The sequence below is a fragment of the Columba livia genome, chromosome 3 (genome assembly GCF_036013475.1).
Source record: "Columba livia isolate bColLiv1 breed racing homer chromosome 3, bColLiv1.pat.W.v2, whole genome shotgun sequence".
Classification (NCBI taxonomy): domain Eukaryota; kingdom Metazoa; phylum Chordata; class Aves; order Columbiformes; family Columbidae; genus Columba; species Columba livia.
Genome location: NC_088604.1, coordinates 59536253 through 59555542, shown reverse-complemented (window position 1 = coordinate 59555542; position 19290 = coordinate 59536253). Strand labels below are relative to the sequence as shown.

The following is a 19290-nucleotide window of genomic DNA, read 5'->3' as shown; positions in this document are numbered from 1 at the left end:
ATTTGGGGCCAGAACAGGAAACCATAGGACTCACAGCACCCCTCAGATAACTCTGGCCTGTTTCTCTCAACAGCTGCAAATCACAGCTGGCTCAGTGTGGGCCCTGCACACAATAGGAGTTGTTATCCTTCACCTTCTCTCACTAAGTTGCAAGGAGCAGGAGCTGTGCTACAACAGAAGTAATAATTCAGAAACAAATTTAGCCATGCTCCTGAGCAATTCATCCCTTTTTCTGAGCAAACCCCATATACATGAAGTTTCAAGGGCTTATTAGTCCTGTCGGTGGAATTTGAGATTCATTCTCTCTCTTTACTAGTTCAATCTCTTTGTTTCTGAACACATGACAGAAACACAAGCCTTGAAAAAAGATCCCCAGGTGCTTTATGATCATCAAGAAAATAATCCAGAAAAAGGGCCTCTCCATTGGTGTAAAACCCACTGTCTGTGTAAGCTGATTGTCATATAAGAATGTATTAGGGTGTATCACTTCTTAATGAAAATTAAATGGAGGATTGGGGACTAGAGTCTATTCAGGATTCTTTGAACCAAGATTTAAGTAAACAAATACTGAAACTCTTTGTTATTTAGATGTTCCATCTGTAAAATAATAATTATACAACTAATCCTTAGGCTTGGTACTTCAAGATGCCAGGTCTTATCAGTTGTCCCTAGCTTGTGGATGGCATCCATCACTGCACAAGTGGTCACTGCTTTTATTTCTTCCAACGTACAGAAAAACAGAGAATAATACAATATTGCAACCAACTAGTTTTCTATGCTGGTACCTAGGACAGAGTGGAGATATGGTCTCATTTTCACAGGGGGCCAAATGTGATTTTAGGATTCTATAAATGTAGGAGTAGTTACATTTGTACAGTCCTAAAATCCCATTCAGCCCTTTGAAGGCAACCGTGAGGCTGATGTGGCCCCCTGTGAAAATGAGTTTGACACCCCTGCTCCAGAGGGTCAGCAAACTGCCTACACAGTAAGCGCACAGTAAGGTACTAAGAGTACCTGAAGCAAAATCCAGTAGCATCTTCTCTCTGGCAATATGCGCTGTGTGACTGAACAGCCAGAGAACAGTTGTCACGGTAGGTATGTGGTTGTTGCTGAGACATCTCACTTGCTCATCCATGGAAAAATGACCCTTGCTCAGGCCAGAAGCAGTTCAAAGCAAACTGGGAGCAGGCAAGGGTCACTGATTATTTCTGAGGCTTTAACACCCAGGGCAGAGAACGAGTTCAGGCAAAGTGAGAACTGACTCCAACCTTTGCCCAAATCTTAAACCAGACCTGAAGTAAATTCAGTTAACATTCAATTCCCTGCACTCATTGTTTGTGGATGAGAGTGGGATAATGTACAACTGAATGACTTTGCTCTGGTTATAGCCAGCAAGCACCAGAAAGTCCAGTCTTATGACATTTTCGGTCTGATTCCTGGAAAAAAAAAGGAAGTATATTGTGAGCCTTCGAAGATGTCCACAGCTCCAAGGGACTCTGTGAACACGTGGAAGCTGATCAACATACCTCATTGATTGCAAGTGTTGTGTCAGTTCTGCATATAGCTATTTTTTTTAGTCCACTGTGCTACTTAAGAGAGTTAAACTCCACACTCAAAATTATTTCAGGCACTTTTTATCACTTTTATTATAGGATATGATGCATTAGTTTGTTTGTGATAGTCAAATTGTAGTCTTTAGATTGATCCACTGAAACCTACATAAAAAGAGAAAAATGGCAATAAATCCTATTTTTGATGGTCTAGACACAAGCTCCATTTCTGTAACGCTTTGCCTTAATTTGGAAAACACAGCTAATGTTAATGAAAGGATTCTTTTTTCTGAACTTGATTTAGGATGCAGATACATGTTATTATGAGGCAACTGCAAGGGGTTAAATTTATAGCTTTGTTTGCTGCTTTGTAGAAACTGTGTGTTTTCTCCTTGTGCCAAACGCAAGATTGTTTAACCCTCAGTGAGAGAGCTGGAGTTGGTTGGAGTGTTTAAGGCTATGATGACTTCATCAAAAACAAGTTTGAGAGGCAATGTGACCTTGGTCTACAAGTATCTCCCTGGTGGAGCAACTGCTTGTAACACAAAGTTCTTCAAAGACAAGACATTAAAGTATATGGTGTCGGGAAGATCAAGTAGAAGCAATCAATAAGAAGAAAAATGAAAAAATGTTGAACAAATAACTCACCTAAGGAGGGGTGGATTTTCCATCACTGGAAATCTTGAACTCAGAACCAGATCTGACATGATGCTAGAAGTGAGGGGAGTGATCTAGCAATAATCATGGCAATTTTCTGTAGCCACATAATGCAGAATATCAGATAAGATCATTATATTGGCTACTTCTGACTCCACAGTCATTGTGACTGTAACTCTGAATTCACACGTGCACCTGAATTTCCTCTCCGTTCAGCATGGTTTGGTCTCAAGATTCCCACTTAGCCCCATGGAGCAACACACAGATCTGAATCTGAATCCTAATTCAAACTCTTTCAAAATCTGAGGTAAGAAGCCTTGGATCTAATATTCTGTTTTCAATTAATTTTTAAACTAAAAGTTTGCTAGAGAAAAATGTGGCTTTTTTTTTTTTTTTTTTAATTGCCTATTCAATGTTCTCTCATTTTTCCACTTAACAAAAAATGTTGGCTGATTTATAATGAGCAACCCAAAAGGCCTTCATTACACAAATAACATTCAAACGCATTATTTGGACTGGTGCTGCTCTTTTGTAGATAACGCACAGGTGAAATTTCATGTAAGTGCAGGGAAGAGAAGTGCTGATTTTCACTGCTGCCCCCCGCTTCGTGACTGTTTACTCAAGAGTAAGGACTCTTTCAGTAACCGAATGGGTGATATAGCTACAGCGTGCTGTACATCCATGTTGTTTGACGCAGAATTTGCGTTGCACTGCAGGTCTGCAGTTTCATTGTCCCTGGACGCCTGTCCTGTGAGCCATCACACAGCCTGCCAGTGTGTTACATCAGCCAGCCCCATTCAAACAGATCTGTTTCCCAACATCGTTAAATGCAGCTCTGGTTTGCACTGCTGAAGGCAATGAATCACAAAAGTCGTGATTCACAGAGTGTTGTTTCAGTTGTGTCCCTGAGTTTTGTTGGCTTTGAGCTGGGATACGATCCATTTGGTTCAGAAACACGTGAAAAACACAGCTGACCCAGTCTGTCCTCTGCAGGCAGATGCATTTTCAGCTGGCAAAGGTCAAGGAAGCTCTGGGAAAGGGTTGTGGTTTTGCAGGTTAAATGGGAGCCACTCAGAAATAGTTTAGACCTGTATTGATCAGCTGCAAGTTTTACAAAATCTTATGCAGTTAGTAATTCTCCTATTAGATCCAAGGCCAATCTTTTATGTTGTGTTTTAACTGAGTATTTAGGGCAGCAATAATATCTGGTCCTCCCATCCCTAATAATTGTAGTATAACAACATATTATCACAAATCATTAGGTCTCCCACAGTTTGACAATTGCTAAGGCAAAGCTACGGTATTTATTGAAAAGTAAAGTTTCAGCCTGAATAGAAGATTCCTTTTATGAATGGAGGACATTTTTTCTAATAACAAACACTTAGGCCAAATATTATTTTTTCTATATCAAAGATGTGACAGTAAACACTTAATCAGTAATGCAGTTGAAGAACATTATTCTTGTCACTCTTGGTGTTTCTCCTCAGAAGAGTCCTTCATATCCCACTGAGGTGTCTATATTGAGGCTATTCTGGGGAAAAAAACATATTTTGCAAAGCTAGGCAACCCTCTTCTCCTCAGAGATAAATAAATACACCTCCTGCTTATGCTGCTCTTGTCCAGTCTTCTTCCCATCTTACTAAGGAAGCCCTTTTTCATACAGGAGCATGCAGTTTTATCTCCTGGTCTTGAAAAATTACACCTCCCATAAAAGGAAGATCAGTCCATCTGCAAAGCAGTGCAGCAAGAGAGAAGTTGAAGGATATGGGAGGGAATGAGATTAAAATTACTGACCAAAAAAAAGCAGAAAAATACAAATCAATGCTCTTTTCACCCATAGAACAGTGCAGGGGCAAATAATGCTTATGGTTTGAGTCATCCTGGCTGCAAATCTCTTCAGAAACTAGTATGATCTTCACCAGGACACCAGGAGATGCCTGTCTACAAAGTATATAGTTTTTGATTCTTATAACACAAACATGGGACTTTGTGTAGGCTGAATCCTTCTGAGGCCCAGAAAAGAACAAAAATGTAGACAGACAAATGACATATGTATTGCACATTTTTGGTAGTAACAGCCTGGAGACCTGTGCTTGCAGCTATGGGATCCTGCAAGCCATTGTGGCTAGGACTGGGGGCCTTTGCAGAAACACTGTGCAAGGATGTAGAGTGCTCTGTGGAGAAACACAGGGGCTGGAGAAACAGTATTGCAGCACACAAAATGCAGACAATGGCCTTCTCTCAACTTTGCAGCTCATTTCATTATGGCCCTTCAAGTTGACTTGATCACAGCATAATAAAACCCACTGCAAGTCATGGTTGCTTTAAGAAAATCGGCATCAGTGCTTTTTCCACCCATAGGCAGAGGTTGGAGTCCTCATATATTTTAGAGCTCTACCTATGTAAACCTCTGAATACTCTTTCACAGCCATCCTGGAAGAATCTGCTAGTCAGAAGCTACAATAACCATGTCCTGGTTTAGGCAACTTCAGATTTCAGACTCTTCTGGGGTTCCTGCTTTGAACACCAGCACAGGGCAGTCAAGTCTACTCTCATTTCAGAAGCTGCACATGACTGTGGTCACCAGAAGTGATGATAGTCCCTTTCTGGGCACAAGGCACGGTGGTGGTCTTTCGGCAGCTGCTCAGGACTTGCTGAAGCAGTTGTGCCAAGAGAACTGTGGATGTCTTCCATTAATTTTGATGGATAACTAGCTTTAAAGCCTGATTATAGACATTTTAGCATCAACAACATTATGAATCTTTTCACTTTGGGTGACCATTTCACAAACACAACACACAGAGCTAATGTATGCTCAGCCCTGTCACATCCTGACATTGTCTTCGCTACAAGAGATTGTATCTAAGAATGAAGCCATAAATCTGAATATAAGTGTCATAAAGAATTCAGTGACTTATTTAGATAACTGCAAACCTCAAGTGAAAACAGGTTATTCATTATCATCTCAGTAGCAAAAATATGTTAGATCCCAAGGATGTGTCTCTCTGAATAAGGTAGATCCTCTATAGGACTCCACAAAATAGCCGCGAATGCAGATAACTTCAATAAATTAGTATCATTTGGAATCCGCAGGCAACATCTTTTCTTTTTAATACAAAGTGGCTGTGGTATTTAGTCTAGATAATGTATTCCGCTTCCACTGTTGGTATTGATGTCCTTTCAAGTGAACATTAATGAGCTCTCTCTGTTAAGATGTTCAGCAATGAAATAATTAACAATGTTGATGTGTAAATTAGGCTTCAGAGTTTAAATTACTTTTGCAATGAATGAGGCAGATCACATTTCTCTGGCTCTTGGTTCAGCAGAGCAGTTGAGGGCTGGCTAAATGCTAAACACAGCAGTAGTCCCATTAAAAGCACATGCATTAGGGTCTTCGGTCATTTCTGGACCAGAGGTGTTAAATGCCTTACTAACATTGTTATTCAAAAAATAACAGGTGTTTCTTGTACTGTCCCCTTTCTCCATTTTTGGTGGGGGCAATTCCTTCACGGCACCTTGCTGTGTGCAGAGGAGGAACATGGACCCCATGTTATAGCAATGGAGGAAGTGATTCTCCCAGGTCTCAGCTCCTCTGGGGTTCCCACAAGGGGACTGAGGCACTTGTTTGAATGTCTGGATGCCCTCAACCATCTCCATGCTGGAGGTGATCTTTTTCAGAGTATCTCACCAAATTCTTGAATCTCAACAGCCTGGCCTACTCCAGCTTTTGCACGAACAGGCAGCCAGTCTGCCTACCTTGTTGCTTTTCCACTCCTTTTACAGACAGTCTCCAGGCTGAGGACACACCAAGAGGTGCTGCAGCTGAAGAGAACTGTGTGCCTAGGTCAAAAGTAGTAGAGAAGGAAGTGATGTAGCTACTATTTTATTAAAGTGTTATAAAGACTGATGTCTTTTTACTGTTTCTAAAATAAGAAAAAGCTGGATCATGCAGTTAACATTGTGTTTGCACAAAATATATGAAGCACTGAATTTTAGCAAAAATAAGTATTTCAAGTCAACTGTTGCTTGCACTGACATATGAACTTCTGACCTATCCTTTCCTTTATCTTCTCCCAAAAGCACTGAGACTGCAGTAATCCCAAAACACAGTTCAGTGCCTTTAAAGTCTGCTTCAGAGATAAATCCTCTAGCATGGTTTACCTCTTGCAAACCGGAGGCTGTAATTTTCCCCATATGACTCCTAGGGTAAGGCTTAGTGGGAGCTGTCCCACTCACCGGGCTGGCTGGCCTTTCAGGGTCACATTATCGGAGTACAAGAAATGTGGGAAGGGAGTAATTGTGCTTCATGGGATGAAAGAATGTGCTGTATTCTACACCGAGTCACTATTGTATGGATATTGTTTTAAAATATTTGACCTGTTGAGGTCTTATCTGCTGTGGCTTAAGTGTACTCAGCTAGCACAAAGACTTGGCCGCTAGCATTAAGCTATTTGTCTCCTTTCCCCTCATTGAACTTTAGGCTTGAGCAATGTCAGCTAGGAAACAGACTTAATCCAGCATTTTACAAGCACTACGATAAGCATATTCAGTGTCACAAGCAAAAAGCAAAACTTCTTCAGTGCAAATATCATAAAATGGAAAAGCACGTGCAAAACAATTTTTATTCTGTGGATATGGTGGCCTTGTACGTTTTCCTCACATGTTAAGACATGAGAATCAACACCACCTATACTTCATGTGAAATTCCTGTATTTAGAGAATGGATTATTCAGCTGAATGGGTAGTATGTGAATATAATCCAGGAAAAAATACAAAAGAAACATCCTGCATACAATAATAAGTGGCCACTCCTTAAGAACATTGCACTTTTTGAGAACATCAATTGAAATGGTAACATAGACATACAAATGGAAGGTGGAAACACAGGTAACTGTGGAGGAGAAAAAAGGTAGAGGAGCAAAATTATTGGAAAAGATGAATTTGTTAGCAATACCATGCACACAGAATCACAGAATCACAGAATCACAGAATCACAGAATCACAGAATGGTTGTGGCTGGAAGGGACCTCTGGAGGTATCTAGTCCAACCCACCTGCTAAAGCAGGTTCCCCAGAGCAGATCGTACAGGAATGTGTCCAGGCAGGTTTTGAATGTCTCCAGAGGAGGAGACTCCACAGCCTCTCTGGGCAGCCTGTTCCAGTGCTCTGGCACACTCAAAGTAAAGAAGTTACTCCTCATATTCAGACAGAACTTCCTGTGTTTCAGTTTGTGCCACTAGAAATGACTATTACAATCAAATACACTTGAAGTGGGAATACTTAGTGCTATGGGAGATCCACAAGCTATTTCAAACTAGATTTTCTACCTGTTTGTCTGACTTCTGTCACTGGTGTTTTCTGCATTTCACAAGACTTAATGCTTTCACCTTCCCATCACTGTTGTGAGATACGGAAGTGTTACTGACTGTGGTTCTGCAGATCGGCACACTCTGGAGTGTGGCAAGGTGTTTGTCAGCTCTGCAACTTGCTGGCATTAACCTGGGATGAGACATACAAGGTTGATGCTGCTGCAGTGTCAGAGCAACCTCAGGCTTCTGCTGTCAACCCTTCTTCTGTCGGCAGGTACAAATGTTTGTCTTCACTCTCAGCCAGTGCTACCCTTAGTGACAGAGTTTCTCTTTTCACTGAACTCCATTGAGAAACAGTGTTCAGGGTTTGCAGCTTTCAGCATTCAGCCTTTTATTGCTCATGGGCATTGTGGACATTACACATCTGTCCTTGACATGGTGACTTTGACATATATTGTTTTGCACACATGTAAAGATGTGCTTCTCTGTAGGGACAGACCCATGACTAGTGTATTCCTTAAATTATTTTCTCTGTTTTCTGAGTTTGTATTCTTTTGGGCATAATCACAGTTCTGCCTGGAATGCATCAAACCAAGCACTTTCCTTCCCTCCCTCCATCCCATACTTACTTTCTATTCCCACGCTGCTTCTTTCCTACAGTCACTCTGGCTCTCTAATCACAGAGTTTACAGTAGCTAGAACAGTGGCTGCCCTGAATGCCTGTTCCTTTCCTTTTATTAACCATGTGCTTAATCTCCTGAATGAAGGCAGTCAGAAATATGCCATCAGAAAAGCAAGCCACATTTTCAATGCTTCACAACACTGGGCATCTTCTAGACAGCCTCACACCTGTTTGGAGTGTGTGTAATGGTGGGTGAAGTTGCCATTTGTATTTGGAAACTTTTGAATGAAAGCATTTCTTAAATTAAAATAATTAAGAATGTCAAAGTTGAAAACTCTGCTTGAGTGACTCGACAAGCCCCAGACTGATATTGACAAACTCTTTAATTCTTCAGGACTGCAGATTTTGAGAATAGCATATTTGTGTGAAGAAGCACTTCAGTTTTTTTGTTAGCTAAAAAATTTCTCCCCTCTTTTGACACTGGAACTTTTTACCAAAAGCCTGTGCAGTGATTCTAGGGGGAATTATTTACCTTGTTTGCTGTTTGACTGCTGCTTCCTGTCCTGATGGTGAATGCAGCATTTCAGCGAGATGGAGAGCCTAGGAAGTACTTTGGGATAGCGTTAGCAAATGTGTGATCCTGCTGACTGACTCCACCCTCACACTCAGTTTATCACCCAAAAGCAACACCACAAAGGCCAGCAGCTGGTACCCTTATGAAGGTGATGCTAGGGGACAGTCACAACTCCCAGTTCTCCCAAAGTCTTGCACAGCTCTCATCAAAGCTTCTTATATGAATTAGAAAGACCCAGATTGCAAGCAGTTAGATGTGCCATAATAGAAGGGATAATGATGAAATGTTAACCACGGAGGGGAACAGGAGTCTGTAGCTCCTCCATTGGTGACACCCAAGGATATGTGAAGGGATTACCCTACCCCAGACCCCATTCCAATTAAGGCTGCCCCTGCCCTGGGTGGAGGAGTGGGCACAGTGGCTCTTTGCAAACTTCCTTATGTCAGAAGACAGTCCTGCTGAGACCCTGCCTGCCATTGCCTTTCCCTTTCTCCCCCTCAGCAGGGCCAAGAAGAGGAGAGAACAGGGCTAACCACCTGGTCCATGGGTGTACACATACACTTTGAATGGAAAATGCAATTCAAAGTACAGTAAAGCACAGAGGCTTTTTCTTTTCTGGAAGATCACAGTACCTGGCACCTCGTAAGTTTATCCCTGACTATGGAAACAGCTGGAGAGAGGCCTTGCACTGCCACCCAACACACTTTCTTCGGATGGAAAATAATTTTACTCTTAAGTTTGTAAAGCAATAACTCAGCACAATAGGAAGCTGCCATAACCTATGTTCCCTCTGTTTTTCAGGCGAAGGAACCCCATAACAAAGGAGACTCGCTGCCCAAGCCGGAGCCCAGACCCCTGTGGGGCGGTGAGGAGGCAGGTAGGGGCAGGGGACGGCAGGGCAGGCAGTGGGTCTGGGGTGGCATGGGCCGGGAGGCTGCTTCTGATGGGCCTTTATTCAGGGCTGAAGTGCTTTGTCCGCAAGCCAAGCCTAATTGAAGGATGTTTTTCATGTCCAAATGAGATGTGGGCTCTCACCCAGAGTGTTTGCTGGACAACAACAACAACAACATCTCACTTGCGGGCAGGGTGGACACAGTCTACAGCATGCTGCATGAAGGAATTATGCCACGGCATAATGAGGAGAAACAATAGTATTATAGGGGATCTGTTTAATAGGCCATCAGCCACAGTTTGGCAGTGATCTGCTATCTGAGCAAAACTCTCCTTAGCTACTAGAAAGAGTCCTGAGAATATGGTCGAGGGCAACCTCAGTGACCCCTGGTTTGTACACAGGAGGACTGAGTATATGAGTGCTGTGCACACGAGGAGTCTCGTTAGTTTTACAAGAAGGGAGAAAGTACAGCACAGCCAGCCATATGTTGAGCCCACACACATCCTTCTTACTCTGTCTGCTTTCTGTCTTGGGGTTTTGCTTTTGGGGGGGCATATGGGGGTTTTGGGGCTCAGTTTGTCTTCACTTTGTCTTATCATAAGCTCAGATCTTATTTAAGTATTGAAAGTGTACCAGATTAATTTAGACTGTTGGTGCTGTGGTTGGATGACATATCAGAACTGCATCTAAGCCAAGAAAGTAAATGCCCCCAAAATGCTGTGCCTACACAGTACAAGTGTCCCTGTAAACATAAACTGCTCCTAGCATGACAAGTAGCTGTCAGATCCTGAGGCACATTTCACTTGAATAACTTGGGGATTTTCTTCCTGCTCTCATTGCCATTTTTGCAGCTGTCCCCCTGGGAAACATCCCAGAAGCCTCTGTCCCCATTAGGAGGAAATCTTTCACTTCCTCGCTTTGATTTTGAATGCTTATGCTCCTGGTTAATTTCCCTGACCTATAACCAGTGTTGACTTCTATGTGTAGAGACTAAATGCTGGTCTAGATGATAAACTTTTATGAAACAAGTTTAGAAATATATTTAATTAACTAAATAGTCTCACTCCTTTGTGAGATCTCGCTGTGGTGTGTGAATGTTGTAGGTTTCACTGATTCTTACAGTAATGTTAGCTATAGCCATATTTTTTTATTTTTTTTTTTTTTTTCTAAAATACAGGAGTCCATACAGGGTAGTTCCACTGATTTAACTTATTTGAGTGGTAGTTTCTTCTGCCTGAAGCGCAGTAGGCCAGTGACCCATCTTACTCTTCTGCCAGTGACACAGGCAGTGTGAGGGCTTTAAATGTCCCTCCCGCTCGCTCCTGCCCTCTCTTCTCTACCAGAAGTTATTGTTCCTTCAGCTAGGTCAAGGCTGGCTACACGTGAAACCCAATCTGGGAAATGACCCAGGTAAAACCACAGTATTTAGGGGCCATTTCTTGTCAGTGATGGTGGGGTGAGGGTGCTGTTCTTATTCTTACATAGGTTGTTTAGATATCCAGAGTAACTTCAGCTAAAGCAGAAAAAGTTTACGTTTTACTATTCTGGGACCTAGTCCTACCGTAGCTGAAGTTTGAGGGCTCTTCTGCCATGACACAACTGTCCTAAATGGGTCCTTCAATGTGAGACTGCAGTGACTGACTGAGCATCTTATCATAACATCTTAACCGACTTTTGATTTTTAAATGTTTTCCAATGGTTCCACCTAAGAAGCATTTAACAACTACTACACCATATGAATTAATTGAACATGATTAAAACCCAGGTGCTTCACCAGAACAAACTTGGTAGCGAATACTTGGGCATACGTAAAAATGCTATTAGAGGGCTAAAGCAGTGTTTCTTTCCAGGTTTCTACAATGGCAATCAAGGTTAATCTTGTTTAGCACCTGCATAATCCCCTCAGTCAGGACTAATATAGTATGCTTGTATTCTAGTTACATACTGTGTCTTGATTACACCAGAGGACTTAAACTGCTTTGAAGCAAAATCTTGAACACTTGGGTTGCTTTGGGTGTGTGTTATGACTTGGTCATTTGTGCTGTGTTTACATGACAAAATCGGGTGTCCTTGGGGATGATTGCTACAGGCAAAATAATTCCTTGGTCAGAGGATGAGGAGCAAAGAAAAGCAGGATATAACTATGATTTTTAAATATTTTATCCAAATGATCTTTGAAAGCTTTATTGAAGATCTGTCTGTCTTAATGAGGGAGCAGTTGTCCTAAGCCTACTGTAACTTTTGAAAGAAGTGTGCGAATTGACTACAGGCTCAAACATTGGCTAACATTTCTAGAATTCTCCCTACTATTTATCTTATAAAAATACCTATAATATCTCTCTTGGGCTTGGAAAGTAAATGGAAACAAAAACAAAGACCTGCCATCTGTGGTTTCTGTCACTGGATAACCTGGAATTAATGTGTATAACATTAAACAGTGACACAGCAAAAGAGACATTGCTATCCACCCTTCACAGGTGACCCTGCCTTTATCAGAGCTCCACCAGCTCCCAAATCATGGAGGTGAAATGCTCTCCCTGCACCAGTGCCAATGCAACATGCAAATCTCAGGAGGTGGGAAAGCGCCCCTACAGTGCTTTCCACTTCCACACATTTCACTGAGCCCAAAGATATGTTGTTAGCAAGAAGCAGCTCTTACTTTTCAACATTATTTATCTCAAATTGTGCTTAATAATTTGGTTCTGAAGTGACTGATAAGCTCAAAAGTGTGATAAAGAATGCCCCTAGTTTGCAGTGCCAGGCTCATTCTTGCTAGTTCTTGCAACTTGATGATGAGTCTCATGATATTTCAAGTTTCCTTTACATATCCCTACCTGCTTGACCTTGGAGACTGGGAAGAGCATTTAGATACTTAATATTTGTGGCTAAAGAGAAAATGTAAGTCTGTGAAGCACCTGGAACCTCTGAAACCAGAGAGCAAGAAGAATTAATTTTTCATTGATTATTTTTATTTTAAAATGGTGTGTAAATAGGTTTCATAATTTGGTGACAGTGTCTGGACTCATGATTTTTGAATGCTTTTATATTTGCAACGCTGTTCACATTAGCAGCTATTTCTTTTTCAGTTCTCTGTTCCTGTCTACTCAATTCAGTTCACTACAGCATTTCACAACAGAGATGGCAGTGCCACTTGCCTAACCAGTACAGGATTACTGTAGTCTGAGCAGTGAGCATTTACTTCTGCCATGCACTGCTCAGGCCAGGACGAAAGCAGCTGTCCATGGCTCAAAATATTGCAGTTCAAGTGTGATTTTTTTACCATAATGCTGAGCAGGTCTATATTAATGACTTTCACCACTGATAATGAGACCTACAGTGTTTCTTCAACCAGTTTTACTGAAGTTATTTGGAATCTTTCCCAGTCATTTTGTGTGTAGGCTACAAAACAGAGAATTTTTCTAAACCTAGTCTGCTTCCCAAACATTATATCTCATTGCTACACGTATAGCACTCACAAAACAGCAGTTCAACAGTAGACATAGTATTACCATCTCAGACACTCAACATTCATGAGGTAACCTGCTCTTGCTCTTCTCTGCCTTCCTTCCTCCTTATACAGTCAAAGAGCAGACTGTAAATAAATAAAATAAAATAAATAAAATAAAATAAAATAAAATAAAATAAAATAAAATAAAATAAAATAAAATAAAATAAAATAAAAAAAAAACACCGTAGACCTATTTTATGTGTGTACAAAATCCTGAAGGGACAATGAAAGCTGTTCTTTTTCCTTTCTCCTCCTTGAGAAGTAAAAAAAAGCCTCCATGAGACCTGTTGCTTACTTGATTGGCACAATGCTATTTCACAGTTCAGGATAAATTTTGAGCCCAAGAATGGTTCTGTGAAGTCCTGGGTAGATATTTTTGTCTGGGAGTGTCAGAAAGCTTTACTTTGCACTTACTGAATTCATGCTGAAGAAGACTGGATGGGTGTCCCCCATTTGCGAGCACATAGACCCGGATTCAGTGCGCTTTGCTGTCTGTGACAACTGGAACCAGAAACATCATTCCTAAACATACCTGTGCTGGAGATGCAGAAGAGCGGCATTTCCCCCTATACAAGGTTCCCTGACCCGACCTCACCAAAATGCCAGAGAGAGGATTGCCCCACTGACCCAGCCCTTCTGCAAAGCTCTGCTCCCTCCTCTCGGCACCCCCTGCTCCAGATGAGCCTCAGGTATGCAGTAAAAAAGTCAGTCAGTGCCCCTCTGCAAGGAAACAGTCACCCTGATTCAGCTGGCTGTGGAAAATAAGAGTTTGTTTTTCAGGCTGATTGTCATGTTGGTTGTTTTTTTCCCACTTTCCCACATCAGCTGACCATCGTACTTGGCTAATTTTGTCCTTTCAACACAACATTATTTGAAATTGATCTCCAAACCAGCCTTGGTATTTTTCCTGCCAATGCATGTCTTTTTGAGAAAACTAAGTTTTTATTTCCCAAAGTATAACAATTTGAAAATTTGACTTCCTAATACACAAGTCTTAGAGATTTCAATTTCAAGCCCATGGTATTTCTCAGTTTAATGAAACATTAGATTTTGTTCTACTTTTCCCTCATCTTTTTCCAATAAAGCTGTTTTCCCTGACACAAAAGCTAGCACAATTAAAAATGTGATTAAACAGCTGTAAAGGCACAGCTTGAAATTCAGCTTTGCAACTTATAGAAGATAATTGTTTCATGTTTTATTTTTCTTTTAATGTATTCATTTATACAGTACAACCTGGTAGCAGATTAAAGGTCTAATAGAGTTTAATTGCAGTTAATATAAATGTCTTTCTATGTGTCATACTGAACTTGCACCAAAAAAGAAATGTAACAGTCCGTGTTGAAGGCACACAAAGTTATTCCAGATCTACCTGCAGGAATGCCTTGTGCCGATCAGCAGGCACCAGTGTCAGGCAGCAAGGCGGGCTCCAGGGAAGCTCAGATGCTGCAATTTGGAAGATCTATGGTGACCATGCATTCTACATTTTTGGTGAAAAATTGTGCTCCCAGTACTTGTAGCTCTGAAGAATTTTTCTCAAATACAGACCAAAACCGTAATCTCACCTGACTTCAGAACTCTGCAAAGTGGTGGTTGATGTCACAGTCTGTCACTCTGGTTTCTGTGGCAATGAATAGAGAGGAACAGCCACCATTTTTCTCACCTACACGTGATGTCCTGTCCAAGAAAGAATGAATCCCTATCTGTGTCCTTTCTCTTGACTGTGATGGAAGGCTAGATGAGCTGGATTTAACTTCTTAAAAACCTTCAGTGGTGGGGATTTCTCAATACCCCTCTATTCCTTTATTTTCAGTTCCAAGCTTTATGTTATCATCCTTAGAGTCCCATTTTCTTCAACAGGACTAAGTATTTGTATTTTTTTAATCCTTTCTTAACTTTTAAATTGGCTTCTAATTATTTTGCGTTATACATCTGGCATCTGATGTACCACAGAATATGGTGGACCAAATTAGCCACGCCAGAGCCCTAGAGTGTTTTCTTCCAGAGTGTGGCAGTAGATGAGATACATCGGTGCAGTGGTAGGGGATGAAAGTAAGAGAGGGCAAGGGGATAGATAAGAGGCCAACACAGAAAACAGTAGAGTGATGAGTAGGCACCACATCCATTGCTCTCCCACGTGCCAGAAGGATATCCAGATCTGATCTTTTGTCTTGCCCTAACATTTACTTCACCATCATGTATTTTCCAGACAGTATTTAGATTGTCTCTCTATTCTGTTTGAGGTCCTGCTTCCCCAGCAGGGATCAACAACTCAACTGGCAAAACCTAATGGAAAGCCCTCTTACCTGGAGCCTTGCCAGTGACAAGAGCTCCAGGCCTTATAGGATAGTGTTATATTTTTGAAGAGGAGTATGAAAGGCATCGTCCACAACTCTTTTGTGCAGTTATTCAGCTAAGCAATAAATCACACACAAACATGGGTTGTTGCAAGATTAATAGAGAAGACCTCTAGGAAAATGTGGCACAGAAAAGAAGTCGAGTATCAGGAGTCTCCTAGATGTTCATTTGGATTGCCTGGCTCCTGCCCAAGAAGAGCTATTGCTATGCATTTTACAGGCATTGAAACAAACTTAAATAAGTGGCTATTTAAAAGATAAATAAAGCAAAAGCCCATATTGAACAATGCCCCCACAGAAAAATGAAAATACTCAGTTGCTATAATTAGTCTGCATTTTTTTTCCTGTTGTTTCTAAAGATGACCTTGAAATTTGGAATGTGCCAATGCTGCTTTCTTCCAAAGACAAAAGACAATATTTTGTCTTTTGTAATGCAAGCACGAAGTCTTTCTGGATTGTATTTTTCTGCAATATATTTTGCAAGAGAAATCTGTATGACCCTGCTCCTCAAAGGGTGAGGTCTGTCCAGGAAGGGGGAATAAACAAGACAGGTTACCACATAGTGACACCTCTGGATTCATCAGCCCTTACCATCACACAGCAGGAATGGATCTCTCAACAGAACAGCCTGACAGAGGAGACATTTAATTCTTTTCACACCAGTGCAAATGCTCTGAGATAAGTGTATTTTAGAAGACAGAAGGGCTAACTAAGGCTTGCTATTCATTATCCCCTAATTACATTTCAAGGCCTCAGGCAGAGAGCTGGCTGTCCCCAGACTGAGAGCTTTAGGAAATAAGGGGAATATTCCTCAAAAAAACCTACTGCTTTTCCAGCTCTGATATAGGAGATAGAAGACTTCTGTCCATGTGAAGAAAAAACTATGCTGTAATTTTTTTCACATAAAATGTAACCATGATCAACATCTGTGACTATTAAAGGCTCAAAAAACCTTCCCACTTGTCAGGAACCAAGGGAGTAAAGAATGTGATCTTAGATGTTGGTATGAAAAAGGATTCATTTTACATGATGTCAACAATCATATCGTTCATTGATACCCTCTGTAGTCTCAAGGAGATGCTTATATCTGCTTTGTCACTGTACACCTCAGAAGACAATTTGTGAGTATCAGTTCAGTGGCTAAGGAAATGAATTCAAAACATTTTGTTATAATCTGACTTTAATATGTTGGAACAAAATTGCTTAGTTTACCTGAGATTAGCTATCGTTTTCATTTAGCCTATCACATGATTCAAACAGTGTTGTCTGGAGGTAAATACTGAGGAAGACAAACTTTTGTCTGCCTAAAACACAGCAGCAGAAACCCATTTACTGCAAATTAAAGCACATGGAAAACTGCTATTGCTTTTAATATAGTTGCACAAAAATTCAGTTTGCATGTATGCTAAAAGTAATGGTAGCAAATGCAACATTGAGTCTTACAACCTATGTCCTAAACAAAGTTTCAATATTTCAAGCATCCCAGTAAAAATTAGTGGATTTATTAATAAAAAGGAATTGAAAACTGTAAAAAACCCCCACCTTTCCACAACAGATATTGGATGATTGTGGTCAGCCCTGGGGCAGTGGGGGTGGGAGGGGAGAAAGAAGAAAAAGGAAAAAGACAAAAAAATAAATAAACAAACTGACCAAATATTTCATTAGAATAACTCAAAGAAAAGTCATAAATATTGAAACAACAAATAGAGAGCTTTTATTCTATAAATACACATACGTATCATCACACGGATATGAATCATCCCACTACAACCAAGGAGACTACCTGCCAGAATTACCATAACTGTTTAGGTTGTCTTATATTACCCTTCTCCTTAAAAAAAAAATTATATATATATATATATATATATATATATATATATATATAAAATTCCTCCTCTTGCAGTTCAGGCGGGACTGGTTAGCAGGGAAAGCATGGCAAACTCTACAGTAAGTGTTTTAAGAGAACAAGTACATCATTCTGCAGTATTATAGTGTTATTTAGAGGGGCCTTGTGAGTCATCCAGACTATGGCCAGCACTGCAGCAGGTCAGTATGGTTTGGCCTGGCTGAGGCTTGGAAACCTCCAAGGATGAGGTTTCCTTCACCTCTCCAGGAAGGCTGTTCCTGGGCTGCACCACCTTCTTGGTAGACATTTTGTTTCCTAATATCCAGGCTGAGCACGCAGCTTGCTGCCAATGCCCCCTTTTACGCCTTCTGTTATGACTGAGAAGAGTTTGGCTCTGGTGTCTTTGTAGCTCCTCATCATGAAGTCATATGCTGCTGTTCAACTGCCTTCTTCTTCATCAGGTTATACAACCCCAGCTCTTTCCTCAGTGGTCCTGTGCACTAGACCCCTGACCATCCTGGTAGCCCTCCACTCTGTCTCTCCAGTTTCTTGACATATGTCTTGAATGGTGGCAAAAACTGTGCACAGTTTTCCATATTCTATTTGACACCACATTATGAAATAAAAAACGTGATAAAGTGTTCACTTTTACTTGAAATAATTTTCAAGATGACTTTGAGCTCTTGATGTTTCTCTGAAGGCGACTATAGCTGATGATGTTGCTTTCAGAGTGCTGGTTTCAACTTGAAGCAGCCAGGAACAAAGAAAGGCCTGAGGGAGAAAACAAAGTGAAATGCAGGAGCAGACTGAGGAAAAAAGATAGGCCCAAGGAGTAATGGAAAGGGCAGAAACTAAACAGAGGAAAAACAAGGTTGAAAAAGAAGAGCAAGGGAGCAGTGCAGAAAATGATGCCCTGTCAGTATTGTTGCACTGTGATCCAGGACAAATGTAGACTAATGTGATCTACTTAGCAAATGGGGATAGGTCATGTTCGAAATCTAAGCTAAGCAGTTTCATTCTCCAGACAGGAGAAAGCCAATGGCAAACAGAGTCCTCCAAATACTTGCCTCACTCTACATCTCATGGAGTATGTTGCTCAGGCGCTTTACCATGATAGTGCTTGAAATGTATCTTTCAATTATTTCAGTCCCTTTATAACCCTGTAGGAGCATTATATTTCTGTCTTGGAGGGGGAGGTCCAAAATACCCTCTGTCAGAGAATTTGTCTCAGCTCTCTGTGCTGTCCACTTGCACCAGCATATCCAAACTTGCCTCCGTCTCCCAGCTGACTCAGGAATGACTAAACAAAGAGGATCAAATCTAGAATTTAAATTGATCCTCCTGGAAATGAGATTTGAAATCTTCCAAAGTGATGGATAAATTGTCCATACAAGGACTTCCTCTAAAAGTGACTTCATTGCATTGAGGGTATTACACTATCCTCCCCACAACTCTGCAAAGACCTAACTGCTGTTTGCTCAAGAGCTAATGCATAAGCAGAACTTCACTTTACACAAGAAAAACTGTCATACTTTTGGACTCAGCTTCTGGAAAAAAAAAAAAAAATAATAAAATCACATGACAAAACCAAAGAAGCGAACAGCCCTGACATCACAGAGGTTGACAGCATACTCCAGACAAGCCAATGTTTATGGAAAGATGAGGGCTAAACTTCCCACCTGCCAAATCTGTGCATGGTAAAGAAGTGCTTTGCCAGCCAGGGTCAGAATGGGCTTTCATCATATTTTCACCTTGCTGCCTTGCATAGTTCCCTGGAGATTTTGTAGAGCAGATGGGACTGCATCCCAGAGTTTTTGGAGGCAAAAGAGAATCCATTCCTGTCAAAAAAGACAGCCTGCAAAATAGCTTTCCCTTTTTATAGAAGTCAGAGCTTTGTTTTTCATTCTTGCTGCCCAGAATGGCTCTACAACACTCAGCAGTTTCAGTGGGATGTTGTGTTGTGCACAACCTGCCTTCAG

At 41.1% G+C, this 19290-nt stretch overlaps 1 protein-coding gene across 1 annotated transcript in view; it reads left to right on the top strand.

Moving 5' to 3' along the window:
- Nucleotides 1–19290, top strand: part of SGK1 (serum/glucocorticoid regulated kinase 1) — a 78258-nt gene that overhangs the window by 41424 nt on the left and 17544 nt on the right. The window contains exon 3 of the mRNA XM_065057052.1: nucleotides 9513–9588. Coding sequence (XP_064913124.1) covers nucleotides 9513–9588 — 76 coding nt within the window. The remainder of the gene's footprint in view (nucleotides 1–9512; nucleotides 9589–19290) is intronic.